The sequence below is a fragment of the Onychostruthus taczanowskii genome, unplaced genomic scaffold, assembly GCF_017590055.1.
Source record: "Onychostruthus taczanowskii isolate IOZ18803 unplaced genomic scaffold, ASM1759005v1 scaffold37, whole genome shotgun sequence".
In the NCBI taxonomy this organism is placed as follows: Eukaryota; Metazoa; Chordata; class Aves; order Passeriformes; family Passeridae; genus Onychostruthus; species Onychostruthus taczanowskii.
This window is the reverse complement of record NW_024501126.1, coordinates 3,470,751-3,486,803: the sequence shown is the minus strand read 5'-3', so window position 1 is coordinate 3,486,803 and position 16,053 is coordinate 3,470,751. Positions and strand designations below refer to the sequence as shown.

Below are 16,053 nucleotides of genomic sequence, written 5' to 3'. Positions count from 1 at the left end.
TGAATTTAACTATTTTTCAATCCTGTGTAATATACAGGTCCAGTAGTGTCTTCAGATATGCTGCCACCCAACTAACAATAAGAACTTGAAAATAGAGGCACGGAGGAAAATGAAGCAAATTTTCAAAGGCAGCTGGGTTTATGGTCTTTTACAATTTTCCTCCATGGTTACTGGTCAAGAATCTAAACAGAAAGCAAATGAATATGCTCTTGCATAGTATCATTTTGTGTTCTCATGCTAGCAATCTCTAAGCTTGGTACATACCAGGGTGATTTAAGCTTCCAGAGTAGCCGACATATGTCAGTTCCATGGTCCTGCTGCAAAAGCAGCAGCTTGTAGTTGCTATAATGCGGATGCACCCCCACTCCCCCTCCTCTGGCAACAGCTTCTCCACAGGAAAGCCCGTAGGCAGACAGAATTACCAGAAATAGCCAGGAAAGGGGACTAGCATGATTTAGATCTTAATACAGTCACATCACCTGTGTAATGTAAAATTTCAAGTTAAAAGATGGTACAGATAAATAACTTCTCTTGATTTACACAGAAAAAAAGAAACAGAAAGGACCATAGCCTTTCTCTCCTGTAAGGCAACACCAGGCCCTTAGCAACCCAAGCTGCTCTCTAATATTTAAAATATTCTACTCCAAAGCATACAGTATTTTTCCAGCGGACGAGTTTAACAGAAAGGCTAATCAGTATTCTTGCCCTAGAATGACTGTATCTATTACTTAACCATAATATCCATCATATCTTTCCTCCATGAAGATCTGCCAGCAAAAAAGTGCAGAAAAGTTTCCAAATTTGAGGAGTTTTCTGGAACAAGGGGAAAGGGAAAGCCAGAGATAAGGAAGGAAAACTATGTAAGAAGCAGAGGCTTGCAAATCTGTCAGACATCTGGGTTTTAATTAAATAATTTTTCTTCCCTGAGGTTCTCCCTGTCACTTTAACCCTTTCTCTACTTTCCTACCATTGAAACTATTTTCAAAAAGTAAAACAGGTCTAACCCAGTTAAAATAAAATCTATCCTATCTAGAGAGAAATAACAAAACTAAACTTTCTACTGTTTCTCAGAGACAGTTACAAGTAATTACACAGAATGTGTTTGCGCACAGAGGTATATATAATACATACATACACTGCTATTTTTCACTGCAGTTTTTCTCTTCCCTTCCTGCCTTCTGCCACTCACTATTTTTATTTCTTCTGACCAGCTTCCATGCTGAATTCTCTCCAGCTACTGACTTCTCCTTCTGTCCTGTCCTTCCCAAGTGGAACACAAAACCCTGCAACATTTGAATGTGAATGGACTGAAAATTAAGCAGAACAGGTTCACCCACCCCTATCGTTTCAAGCTTTTGTTTTAAACTAATTCATCAAAATCCAAACAGTTTACTAGCAAACAGCAAGTACTTCTCAGGGTGGTAACTAAGAGGACTGTCCTCCCAGCAGCTTCAGCTACCCTGACCAGAGCCAAAGGTAACAAATTCTTCCAAGAGAAAGGGAGGAAATGGGATTATCTCTGTCCAGACCCACAGCACGAACTGATCTCTGGAGGGTTCCCCCACCCCCACCCTATGTCCTCTACTAGCTGTACGTGAAAAAATATTCCTCTCTCATGGCTACTGAAGCAGACACTCAAGGGAGGGGAAAAATCCCTTTCAGACTTTTAGAAGCTATTTTGTCTTTTTGCCACACACAATCCTGTATTTATTTATATCTTTATAACTACAAAATTACCATCACCTTTTAAAATACTTTTATTTCTTAAACATTTCAATACATTTAAAATATTTTCATAATAATAAAAAAAGTCTTTTGTTTTAAAGTGTTTTTCCTTCTCTGAGACAGGACAGCAGAACCCCTCTTAGGAGAAACCCCTTTTAAAACTGATTTCAATTGCTTTTAAAGTTGAGAAACTACATATCTCTGTGAGGTGACAGTCCACATGACAATTTATATCATGCCCATAATCATACTATTATCTTATTTAAACCAAAATGTTTACATGTGTTCCAAGAACAGAGCTTGGAGGAAAAGGAGAGCTGCACTCTGATACATGAAAAACTATTTAATACTCAACCCTCTGAAAAAACTGTGGTCCTGGCATGGTCTATATGTTCACTACTCTGACTTGACTCTCTGCCCATCAGCTCTTCTTCCCTAAAACAGGAAAATGCCACTTCTTCATATCACATGAGCACTGTGCAGAGAAATGAATTAAAGTCTGCATAGCATGTGAATACCAGTGCAATGAGTAACATAAAGAGAGCCAAAGGAAATTAAGCAGTAATTAATTAATTCCAGAAGAGAATTTGAACTGAGTGAACAGCAGTATATCTGTCTTTTTAATTGAGTAATGAAACTTAGAAAGAAAATAAAATCGAGTCCCATCCCTGTAACCAGAGACGTTATCATACTGTACAAAAGGGGGGTATTGACGTTTAAAGGGGAGAATCTAAGATTACACACAGAGCCTTAATATTGAAGTTACCTAACATTGAGCACATGACCTAGCATTCCTAACAATATTATTTTAACATAATTTTTAATGTGTAATTATTTATAAAGCTGCAGACAGTAGGTGTGTATGATGCTTTATAGGCGTGTAAAATTGTCTGATCCCTGCCCCTAGGAGCTTGCGTGATGACACCACACATGGGATGGGAAAAGAGGGGGTATGGGAGGACAGGGTTGCAACACTGTGAGATCATGAGATGTACTTACTGCTACATAAGCAACATTTCAGCTTCTCTGTGGTTTTCTTGTTACTCATTTAACACTATATATTAAAATTTGGTGAACAGATACATAACACAAAGACATCAACCATAAGAAAGGATATGAATAAAGAGAACTATGTAGTACAATGTTCAGACTCAGCAGTTAATATTAAAACATTCACAGGCAAACGTTGCATGTAGTCAATTATTTATATGGGTTTAGCCCTTGGCACCTCCAGCTGAGGTCTGGATTCTGCTCCACCAGGCACTGTACAAATGTATCGTGAGATATGATAGCTGTGTTATGGTTTTTGCTGTAAAAAACCAGTCAGTGTCAGAAGGGGATCTCACAGACAGAGAGACAAGATGGTTTAACAGGTTAGAGGCAGAGCTAAGAGTAGAACTAGAGTTTTGACTTTTTTTTTGATATTCTAATTGCTAATTAGTACGTGTACTTGGATTACGATTGCTTGAACAAGAATCCCCAACCAAATCAAACCAAACCAAAAGGAGTGCACTTTCAAGTTGCTGCCATGAACAGAAAATTAAAACTGAAGAGAAAAGACCCCAGCTTGGAAACCCTGGAATACATGTATATTCTTTTAGAAATCTCTGCTTCTGTGCTCTGGAAACTGAAGTCGATTAGTGCTCTGCTGTGCTGTTATATTTGTTTGCGCAAAGCCTGTGGTTGGTGTAATTTCTGACCTGGCCACAACCTTACCCTGCTATGTGCAGACAAACATATCCCATGTCAGAGACTGTACCCTTAAATGCTCACAAGTTTCCTCAACTTCAGCAGCAGATGAAAACCCTGCTGTGATATTCTAATGCTCTCAGACATTACAGCCACAGGGAGACCACCTAGAACATCCAGTTAACCTCCCCAGAAACTCTAAGAAAAATTAATTTAAAGCAAAACATACAAATAATTGGAGGAAGCCACATGGCAAAATATTCTTGATGTGGAGCACAGGCTAAATCTTTGGAGCAAACCTATATGAGAACTGTGGACTTGATGCTGCTCTTCATTGCAGTTCTTCACAATGGATGGGCAAAATACTACCTGGACTTTTTTTACAGCCCTTCACACTCCAAATATAATTTGCTTCCACTTTAAGGGTACTTTTCACAATCTACCAAGTACAAAACTATTTTAGCACATAGCACTATTAATTCTTAGGAATTTATTTTACTGGCTGAAAAGCCCAATTTTTAGTCAGCTTTACAATTTAAAATGGCAACTAAATGTTTCCATTATCCTTATTAACCATTTTTTCCCAAGCCTTGGCCAAATTAGTCACTAAATAAAATTTCTGGCCTCAGTAGAGCTCAGACTCAAGGCGAACTCAGTCTCACTGCTGCTAACCCCTATTACGTTACAGTAGCAACACATTGCTCCAGTTTTTTTGTTCTTATCTTCCTTTGAGAACTGAGTTTAGATCACCAGTGTACAAAGTAGGAGAAAGAAAGGAATGAGTAAAATCTGTGTAAAATTTTCCTTTACATTTTGTAGCTTATGAAATGTCCTTAAAACTCTGTATAGTTTGGTTGTTCACATGAAGTGCATTTTGACTTGACTGGGGATTCATGAGGCTAGTTTGGTCCTTAAAGTAGCCCATTCATCAAAGAGTTATGTAGAATTTAAGTTCCCAGCATATTTTACTAGTGGGGTGGCAGTTGTTCTGACAGTGAAAATGGAAATTGATGTTCTCCAAATTTGTCTGTACTCAAAGCTGTACTTAGAATAAATTTATACCTGATTAAAACAAGAATTTCATGCAAATAGTTTTTAAAAAATACCTTTTTCCCTTTCCTCTATGCTTAGGAAGTGGCTTTTAAAAACTTAGCAGCTTGACCTCAAAAGGATTTAGAGGAGCACAATTTTCAAAGCTGCTTTGTTTACAAAGATAGGTTATGAGTGGAATTGGATTTACCATCAAATATTACTGGCACATTCCAAGCATAATATTTAAAAGGATATTACTCTCAGCATCACTGTTGTGTCAGTCTAAGTGGTTGCTGACATAAGATTAAAGCACATCACAAATGTTAAATTTTTGCTATATCACTAAGCTGATCTGGAGCAATTTTGTTGTCTCAGAAACAAAAAAATAAATAGTAATTGTGAAAACTAACTGCATGCCCCAAAAAACAACAACCTATTTCAGTCCCAAGCCTCTGTTTTTAAATTATGGATACACTAGATAAATACAGAGTATTAAGCATTATAAAATCAAAGGAAAAAAAAAAAAAGAAAAAAAGAAAGTAGGAAGCCTAGCCCAATCTCCTGCTCCAAGCAAGGCTAGCTTCAAAGGCAGAACAGGTTGCCCAAGGCTTCACCTGGCTGACTTCTGAGAATCTCCACACATGGAGATTCCTCAACTTCACTGGGGAACCTTTTCCACTGCTTGACCACTCCCATTTTGAGGAATTCCCTCATATTTAATTTTTATTTCCTTTAGAGAAGCTGCTTCTTGTCCTTTCACACTTCATGCCTGAGAACCCTGATAGTCCTCCTTTTGTTAGAGGAAGACTGCAACCATGTCCCTCCTTACCAACATCGCTTTCCCACTGCTGTGAGCAATCATTCCCCTCACACCTCCTGTGCTCCAGTGCCCCAGCCCCCTCAGTGGCTCTCCACTGGACCCTCTCCAGTTATCCAGTCTCTCTCTTGAACTGGGAGCCCAAGACAGGACACTGCAGCACTGGTGCCTCTCAGCACCTTCCTGACTGCAATGGGCAGTGCATCACACTATACTTCCAGCTTCCACTCCTTTGGCTCAGCCAGACCCTTGGACCTAAGTCCTGATGGAAAGCTTCGTTGTGCACTCTTTCCAAATAGTAAAAATTATGTGGGCTTGTGTGGCAAGGGCAAATCTAAATGTCATGGACAGAATACGTATCTTTGGCTGAGGCAAGAGATGGAGGGCATACTGACTTTCAAGAGGGAGTGTGTCACAATGACCTATGGTTAATCCTTCATTTGATTAAAAAGCCAGGAAAAGCTCCCCCCAAATTGTAGCTGATTAGTATTGTTATTAGAAGGCTTTGCTTTGATGTCTTTGGTCAACAAAATGCTAACTTCCTCCTCCCCCAATGAACATGCATGTGTGTTTTTCAAACCACTTCAGATCCTGCATTTTGAAGAAAAGTTGGGATAGCCTATTTACCTCAAAAGGACCAATGTAAGCCTGCTAAAATTAATGGGTTGCTTTTCTGGATCAGGTCTGGAATGTTAATTGCAGTTACTATACCAGCCTATCTAATCCTTCCAATAGAAACTGCATCAGAACCTAAGACACTGCAAAAGGAAAAATCACAAGGATAATTAATTCTGGAGCAAGTATGTAAGTGAGTCTTGACCTTATCCCCACTGATATTGATGGATAAAGAAAAACCCCAAGATCATTCCAGTAGGTCAAATACTGACTTTCTTCTAATTTATCCCTAAGTTATCACCTACTGCATGATCCAAGATGAAGTTCTCACTCAGAAATGTGTGGATGGAAATAACTAGGTCATGATACATGCTTTTATGAAGAGGGTACAGATTAACAGCTGAATGGAGAGAGACCAGAAAGCACAGACTTTGTGTCAACTGAGAATTCAGAGGAATTTCTGGCCCCGGTCCCATGACTCTGCAGCATCACACAGAGCGGATCCCTGTCAGTATTACCAGGCCACCCTCCTTGCTGGAGACACAGCTTCCTATTTGGCTAGCTTGTATTTGCAAAGTCCTATAAATTTTGGGTTCCCTTTGCAGCTCTGCCACCAACTATGTGAGTTTTGGCAAACAAACAGTGTCAGAGTCATTTGTGCTTGAAGGCAGTTTGTAGTTAAACTCCAGGTTCTCGTATTTTCTTGCAAAAACTGCAGAAAAATGTTTGTTTATGGTATAAAAAAAATAAGGAGAAAAGAAAAGGAAATATGCTGAAAAGACCCCCACCCTAAAGTATAACACCAGTAGAGGTTAGCATTAGGTGAACATATATACACACTTATATAAATATATATGTGTGTGTATATATATATATATATATAAATATATGTGTGTGTGTATATATATATATATATATATATATATATATATATATGTATGCAAACATTTCCAAACCAATCTCCAAAGTTCACTGCATACAGTCCGTTTCCACCTGGCTTTCAGCAGCTTGAATTTTCCATTATATGACCTGCATGTCATTTTCCTGGATCAATATACTGTAACATTTTTAAAAATTTCAGGTGCTGTCAGAAGTACAAAATAAACCAAACTGTAACAGAATTATTTCTTATTCCATGAAGAAATCAACTCTGGAGGGCAGCGGTCTTTTGCAAGAAATGTAACTGCAAGTTCAAACAAAAGAGTGACCTTTGCCTGTTGCTACAAGTATGTTGCTCGAGGGGATTTGGCAGTAAGCTTTTCACTGGGAGGAGTCACTTGGCATTGGTACTGGTTTATGAAAGAGCAGAAGAAAGTATAAGTTGGTTTTCTTAAATGAGTCCCTACCAGGAGGACAAGTGCTGGTGGCAAGTAGATGTTTACCTCAGTGGAGTGCTGTCAGGTCCCACGCTGTCGCAGGAAGTGTTCTGCACGGCACCCGTCTCTGTGCCACATACTGCATCTGCCTCAGCTGGGTCCATGTAGCCATTGACCAGCTTGATCTCCCTCAGCTTCATACTGTCATTTTGTGAATCCAGAGACACAACGTCAGACGGGGAGCTCACAACGCCCGAGTCCTCCGTGGTGTCCTCTGATGCAAAGCAGCTGCCTTCTGACGCCGTTTCTTCCACCTCCGATAGCTCCAGAACCGTGTCATCCACTACACAAACATTATCATGTGTAGACAGCAGGCTCTCTAAATGAAATACAGCAAGGAAAGTTAGCTGGAAGTCATCACTACATAAATCAGAGAGCTGTCCCTTTGTAATTGGAAAAACCCACATGAAATGCATTAGAAATGTGAAGAAGGGTGCTCAGTATTTGTATATAAGATAAAGATGATTTGAAAAGTGACAAAAATTATGTCCTTTGCTTTTAGAGATGTGGTTTACTATAGTGGTCCTCAGGGGTTTGGGACTTATAACTGCCAAAGCAAATAAGTTTCCTTAATTCTCTGGAGAAACAATTTTCCATGGACGGTTTCTTGAGGAATTAGACTGAAGTTTAAATGACATGGTTCAAGAAATCACTCCTGTTACTCCTTATGGCAACATAAGCTCATTATTTCTCTTCTATGTCAAACAGATAACATTTCCAATAAGAAGTCTGTGTACAGGTAAAAATGGGCAGCATTTCCCAGTCAGGACACAATTGGTAAACTAGATCTACTGATGGCCCCATGGGTGTCACTGATTTTATCACTCTTCAATTTTTCTCTTTTTCAAAGCATACAAAATCTCCCAATAAGTGTACAGAAAAGTAGACAGCATCATATTTAAAATAGAAACTTTTCCAGTGCTTAGTTATTTATAAAGGACATCAAGGGATATGCCCTTTGCATGTTTGATTCTCTTAAAAGCTGGACATTTTGAGAGGAGATTTGACACAGTGTAATTTCTTGTACCCTGTTTCAGTTTGGTTTCTATGAGCTACCCCATTTTGTGTTTTTTTGGTAAAAAACCATAATTCTAATTTCTCTTAAGAAATGTACTCAATTTCATCCTGCAATCATGCCACTAAAGGAGAGCTCCCAACCAGGTCAATAATTTCAATGACTGAAATTACTGAGTGACGAAACAGAATCAAGCCCAAACACACTTCTCCTGATCAAAAGGAATCAATAAAGACTAATCTAAATGTTTAATTTGGAATTATAAGTGTGCTCCATTCTCTTATTGAACCTCAGTAAGCAACAGGAAGATTAAACAACAGTTTATGGTCTGATCTTCCAGACATTTGTGGTGGATGTTAATTACATGTGAAGTCCCAGGTCTGCAAGTGTGACTAAGATTAAACATACACTTCACTGTATTTTAGGCTGGGAATGAACAACTATTTGGAGAATATGTGAAGCTATAGCTCAATAAAAATAATCAACAGAGAGAAATACTTCTGAATTCTGTTGTATACACAAAAGTATTTTGTTCAAGTCAGAGAACTGAAAACAACTTTGTCAAAGAATGTCACAGAAATAATTTTGTCAGGGTACAGCTTAGCAGTGAAGCTTTGAGTAAAACCAGAATAAAAATCAAGCCAACATTCTCCTTGACTGAGGTTACAAGATGCCATTAAGTACTGAAATTGATTTCTGACTGTAGAAGCAATAAAATTCAGAGGGTTACAAATCATGATTAAACTTTTAAAGTGCTGTCAAGCATTGATATTAATGATGGAAGATGATTCAAAGACTCTATTGCAACTTTGGAAGCAATGTTATTTGATTTCTTTGACCTTATTTTCTGTAACATTAGTTCTAGATTCTGGATATAGTCTCAGAGATTATTCCATTTTAAAATGGTAATTACAGGAACAAAGTATGTGCCCCTGAATGGATTTGAGTATGCTAGCCATAGAACTACAGTTAGCAAAACGCCAACATGAAGGATAAATATGAATAGTTTGACATTGAACATCAAATAATAAAACCCCACAAAAACTCACTGTGAACAAACAGGTATGACTATATGGCTTCTTGGCTTTTAGACAAACAAACAAACAAACAAACAAACAAACAAAAAAGCCTAGTAACAAACATTAGTAAAAGTTACAATATGTTAAAACCAGGACAAATTAGGATAACAAAGAAATCAATTTATAGAGTGGAAATTGAAGAGTGAAAGTACACAGGAAGATTTTGAAGTAATGCACAATGCAGTATATATACCTTAATGCAGAGACCTCTCTGTAACCCATGACAAATCTATTGTCACATGGATGCCATAAACGACCTCCCCCTTATAGCTGGCATAGCAATTTATAGCCAAGCACCTACTCCCAGATCCTGACATGAGGGGGACAGCCTTTTCCTCACTGTCTCTTGCATTTCCTCATCCTCTTCTTGCCTGCCTGCAGCTATTTCCTGCATCTTTCTGCTCAAGGATTTAGATCCTTTTGGTCACAGAGCCCTACTTGCCTACTGCAAGTAATAACAGCACTCAAGTCTCTCCCTGCTCTGCTGCAGGATCCCCAACTCCAGCCCACTGTCCTCAAATGTTAACAAACAGAAGGAAAACCAATCTCTTGTTATCAGAGTTCACGGATGAATTGATCCCTGCTACCTCTGGATCTTGGCAGCTGAATCACCCAGGCCAGAATAAGAACCTCCTCATTCAACAGCAGTTTTATCCTGAAGCATGGAAATACAAATAGACATCTTTCCACTCAATGATTAAATTCCCAAAGCTCAAACAAAACTAAAATGTTCCCCTTTCTTCAAACATATCAGTTTGACAAAGTGCTTCCCTATTTTTTATCTTCACCAAGAAGATTAATAAATTTTTAACACAGTTAATACATGGCACTCAACAGAGTTATTGGCTGAGCCAAACCATTTTGATTGCCACTACTACTTGTCTGAACATGAAAGCACACACATAAAACACAACAGTGATGGTTCTGTGTCATGTTAACAACCTTGTTTCAGCGAAGAGCAGCATTAAAACAACCCTGTTTCAAATCTGAGCCATTCTTGGATGGATTAAGTAAGAACTATTCTTCTTCCTACATGCTTGATTAAGTCTTCACTGGTGCAAACTGAAGATGGGATGGGCATTACTGGGTAATGACACATGACACAAAGAAAGCCTACCTCAATATTACTGAGTGGTCTTTCTCCAGGAGACCTAAAATACTTTATAAAGCTTTCTAATTCTACTAGGAGAACAGCATAACATTTAGTAGTAGGTGTGATTCTACCTTGCAATTTTTGCATTTTTTTCCTCCACCCCACACTAACACAGTGTGACCATAATGATGGCACTACTGAGGTTTTTTGTTGGTCAAATAAAGAAAAAAAAATCTTAACATTTTCTTCTTTTTCCTCTGTCAAAACACTAAGACAAATTCAGGCTCTGATCCCCAGGACCTCATGCAGACATATCCAGGTTAAGAAAGGGTATTCAGCAAGTACTTCAGAATTGAAAGCACAAATTACAACTGCCACAGATAACATGGTATTGAAAGATTTCTCTACAGAAGGCTGAGTTTTCAAACATATAACAATTTCAGTAACGTAACCCTATTCACTGGCATCAGCTGGGGTGTGGTACTGAAAAGCATGTAGAAGTTGGTCCATGGTCTCCAAGCTATTCTAAAATCTCTGTGGGACATCTCACCCCCACATCAAACTGGAAAGAGTCCTTCAAAGCCTTGCATTGCTGCTTACTTATATCCTGCTTCAGACTGCACACACTGCTAAGCCCACATGAGTGCTGTACCAGGGATCTCCCCAGATTTGCAGCAGCAGGGCTGTCACTGCACAATTAGGTCAGCCACAAGTTACAAAGGCTTTCTTGCAGAGGGGGATGGACTGGGTCGTCTATTTGCAAAAATGTTGCCCATGATCACCAAGAGGGAAAGAGGAGAGTAGCTCATGAGTAAGGAATGTGAGCTTCTTGTTTAACACAAAAGAGATCTTGTTGCTTTAATCTCAATAGCCTGTAAGTAATTAGGAAAACACTGAACTTTGAGTTTAGAGGAGTCATATCTGCACTTAGGCAGTTTGATATTGCATATATGTACACATTACTCATCCAGAATGCCAATGATGGGGAGACAGATAAACCTCACCTGGTTTAAATGTGAATCAGCACTTCCAGAAATGAAGATGTAATTCAATATGTGAAGACCTCCATGGGTAAAATACTCACTTTGATTACTACTATGAAAAACCACTATCAAAATTGAATTAGATTAGAATGGATGTAAGTGTTCAAAAGATGCCTATTCCATCTGGACGTACAAAATCAGTCCCCAAAGCCCAAGTCATCACCCCTTCAGAGTCCAATGGGCACTGAGTGTAAATCCTAACTGTTCAGGAAGTGCTGTGACCTGGTTTTACAGCACTGCTGATGTTTTGTTATTACATTCAGTAAGGACAGACATAAGATGTAACAGTTGATTCCACCCTTAGATGATGAGTAACATGAACTTCACAATCATTTTAGAGATAGATTAGATTTAGAGTTTCTCTAACTTATCTAACTCTTGCTAACATGTTGGTAATTGTTTTAAAATTTCTTTCATCATTTGTTTCATTGCCAAAGAACTTTCTTTTCATGGACTAAAATTGCTTTGCTGTAGTGGTCCAAGTCGTGTATTATAATGAAGTTGTAAAAAATTACCACAAACCTCATGATGTTAAAGAATATTAATTCTTATAATGATCCCCAAATTATAACATAATTCTTTCACTGACAGTACTTAAAACTTTTACCAGGAGAAAGAAACACTGCTCTAATTATTTGTCCTGGCAGTAAAAAGTTGAGACCATCACTAAAGACCAGTATTAAAATACTGTGCATTTTTTTCATGTGCTTGGAAGAAGGCTGATGGAAGAAACCGGAAAAGATAACATTTGAAAGACAACATTTGTTATGGCAATTATTTACAGAGCTTATGAAAATGAAGAACACAGGATTAGCTTAAGGGTTTTCACACAGGTACAATGTGTTCTTGTTACATTTTACTCATTTTTCTCATGGATCAAAAACCTGTATACAGAGATAGGTGTTAAAGATCACTCAATGAGCAGATAAAGCAGTACAGACTGGGTGGTCTTCTCTCTATTGTAATTAAAATTTTAATTTTAGCATATTTGAGCCTACATGCATACTTTCTTTTTTTTTTTTTTTTTTTTTTTAATCAAAGAAACAAAGAGAAAATAAATTACTACTGCTATACTTTAACAATATTATTAGGGGAGCGGGGGAATGGATCAATTCCAAAGCATTCCTCTCCCAACTTCTGAAACTACCTTGCAGAAAATCAAAAAGAGGCCAGGAAATATTGAGCTGAGGTACCATGCTCTGCAGCTCCTGCCCTCCTCCAAAATGGGGATGTAGAGTAGCTTAATGTTTGCTTAGTTTATTTAGGTCACAGAATCACAGAACAGTTTCATTTGGAAAGAACCTCTGGAGGTCACCTAGTTCAATGTCCTCCTCAAAGCAAAGCTATCTTCCAGCTTTGACAAAGTAGCTCAGGGCCTTGAACAGCTTAGCTTTGAAAATCTCCAAGCATGAAGACCCAACAGCCTTTCTGGAAAAAATAATGAATCATTCCCTGGACAGCATCTAATGCTTCTCCCACTTAAGAACATTATTTTAATGTCAACCTAAAAAAATTCTAGCTGCAACTTGTCACTGTTGCAGTCTTATCTTTTTTGCAGCGCATCTCAGAGAAGAGTCTGTCTCAGTCTTCTTCCTTTAGATGCAAGACAGCATTCAAACTCTCCTTACCCTTCCTTTCTACAGGGGAGAGCTGAATACGCCCTGTTGCCTCAGAACCTCAATGTACATCCTTGATGCTTTGTGCCAGATTCTGTTGCCTCTGCTCTGGTGTGTCAGTATCTTGTTACACAGAAGTCAAAACTGGACTCACTTTTGGACAATGGACTCACATGTGGCTACTTGGCATGATAGCCAAGTAAAGGGGACTAATCTTTTCCTGTTATCTGCTGGCTGTGCTCTTGTTAGTGCAACCCAGCCTGTGGTTAGTGCTTCATCACTGCAAGGGCACGTTGCTGACTCACACAGCCCTGCGTGCGACTTCCAGTCTCACATAATGAGATATTTTCAGTCTCCTTCCTAGTTTTATGCTCCATCCTCATGTTTTCCAATAGGCTATTTAATTGAAGTCATTCTCACTGCAAACCCTGCAAACAAAAGTAAATCCATTCCTTTACATGCTAGCCAATAACAAAAATTAAAAGACTCACAAAGGATGTCTCACCAGACATATCATCAGAAAGGTACAAATGGAGTGTCATTAGTTACACCCTGCGAATCTTCAGCATTTCAACAGTCAATTCCAAACTAATGACAACTGACATAGCTACCTAGGTCTGCTCTCCTATGGTTGAAAAAGAAATGCAATGTGAACTCATTTAACCTGCCTTTTGAATCTGAGGTAGTTAAGCACTTCCCTTGGGGTTAAAATTGTCTGTTGTCTGTTGATAACACAACAGAAAAGTATTGTAACTTTCACAAAAGCTTTTTTGGCAGTGGAGTTTCCTATACCAAAGGCAATACAAGATAGGATCAAGCCAGGGAATGAGAAGTGAAGAGTGTTCCAGTCCCTCCATTGTTTTTTCCATGTACAAGCAGCTGTAAAGATCTGTGCACTAATGTCAGCTTTTCCTTTCAAACATATACTGAAAATGATTGTGAAGCCTCTCTCTCAAAACACTACATAAAATGTCTGCTTGCTCTTGCAAGTCTCAGAGGAAGTTACCCCTGCAAGTAAATGTCTGCTACCCTCTCCCATTTCAGACCCTTATTTTTACCACCTGCCAAACAAGCAAAGAAAAATTTCTGAACTAATGCAGCACAGATTTTCAGACAGGGGAAAATCAACATATTGGACTTTATTATTCCTATTTCTTTCCCACAATCCTTTCTTCAGTGACTGAAAAAGACTCCCTGACCCCTGCAAAGCCCATTTGACCTAGAATGCTGCTGCTATTGCTGAACTGCTTTTCATCCTCTCTGTTTTGGCACCCTCTTGAACCCACTAGCTCCTTGCTTTTATAAAAGCCTTGTTTGGACTCTCTGACAACTCTACATCATAGCCAGTAACTAGCCTTCCTTATTCAAAGGGATCAGATGTCATAAAAGCGACACAAAGAGTAAAATGCTCTTTGACAGAAAAAGGATCGTGTGTCAAAGTAGATCTTCCCTTGATTAATCAGAGAACATTGTCGCTTGGCTTTGGGAAGGACAGATTTTAGAAAATGAACCAGTAGTGTGAGCTGTTCATTTCCTTTTATACACAATGAAGTATGATGGGGAGAGTTTCACAACAGTTCCTGGTATTTGCTTTCTGAGGTTAACAGCAAGCTAGAATAATTCACAAGGTGATTTCAGGGCTCTGGATGGTCCCTCACTTCAGGTGAGGAGAGGGGCAGGGTGCCTAATCTGTGCAGTTCAAAAAGACTACAAACAAGCAGACAATGCAGGTTAGAGGAGGAAGATAACACAGAAATATATTTAAGAGCAATTATAGATAACTTTGAACTTGCACTTTCATAAATCACCACGTGTAACACTGGCGACACGCTGTGTTAAATAACAGGGCTCTTTGGGGGTATTTGCAGGACAGGAAAATCTAGATCTAAAACCAGAGACTGCCCAGTATAATGAGCCTGGTGAAGAAATAACCCACTCTCCCCGTTTTGCAGGGAATTACTAGTCTTAAGTGATAGATTTGGGCAACCTGCATCTTTTTCAGAGATGGTCAGCTTTCACGCAAGCACACTGCAGCATCTAAATAAATGGACTGTGAAGGTGATTTTCATGAGCCACCTTAGAGAGTGCACTCTATAAAATTGCTTGAAAAGCATATGCAGTGTAATGATTAAAACCAGAAATGATTAGTGTACCTGTGCAATAAAACAATGTTTTATTAGGTGATTTTTAAGACCACAGAAAAAAGGCCATTTGCCCAAATTTTTTTTAATCTTTTCTATCTTTTTCCCCTTGTGCACTCTGCATCAATTAATGATCTTCCTTAGTTTGTTAACAATTCCATAAAATCTCTACTGCAATTTTATATTTATAGCATCATCCACAGGAGAAAAACAGAAAACAATTTTGCATTGTAATTATCCTTTTCTTCCCCAGCAACTGGCTGCCAGCAAACTCAGCAAAGAAGAGACACAAAAACCCAACCCTACACCAAGCACACACACACATATGTACAGACACCCTGGTGGGATTTAAGACCTCTTTCCAGAACTCTGCTCCCAGTTGTGTATTTATTTCTAATTATAAGTGATTAAAAGTTAGGAAGGGTGAAAGAGAATCAGGTCAATCTGCAATAATCTATTACTGAAACCATTAGGTATTACACATATACAAATAAAAAATTTTGAACAGATGCCTTCTAATTTTGGGGACAAAGTATACTTGGCTTAGGCACAGAAGCACTTCTACTGGGAACTGCAGCACAACTGAGAAAAAATCTTCCTAGCAATGCAGACTTCTTGGCAGTAATGGCAACAAATACTGGTTTTGCTTAATACTAAAAGCTAATAATGGACTACAGGCTAGAGTGATGATTAACAAAATGGGATTTCATCAGTCTTGCAGAACCCCCCTATTCCCCCATCAGCGCATCCATCATTTTCCCTTACATCTCTTTCTCTTTTTATAGGATAGTACCTTAGCATAATCTGAAGTC

At 38.6% G+C, this 16,053-nt stretch overlaps 1 protein-coding gene across 3 annotated transcripts in view; it reads right to left on the bottom strand.

Annotated features, from left to right (window-relative positions):
- Positions 1-16,053, bottom strand: part of COBL (cordon-bleu WH2 repeat protein) — a 157,467-nt gene that overhangs the window by 18,586 nt on the left and 122,828 nt on the right. For all 3 annotated transcript variants that reach the window (XM_041411753.1, XM_041411752.1, XM_041411754.1), the window contains one exon: positions 7,261-7,573. In XM_041411753.1, the coding sequence (XP_041267687.1) occupies positions 7,261-7,573 (313 nt within the window). The remainder of the gene's footprint in view (positions 1-7,260; positions 7,574-16,053) is intronic.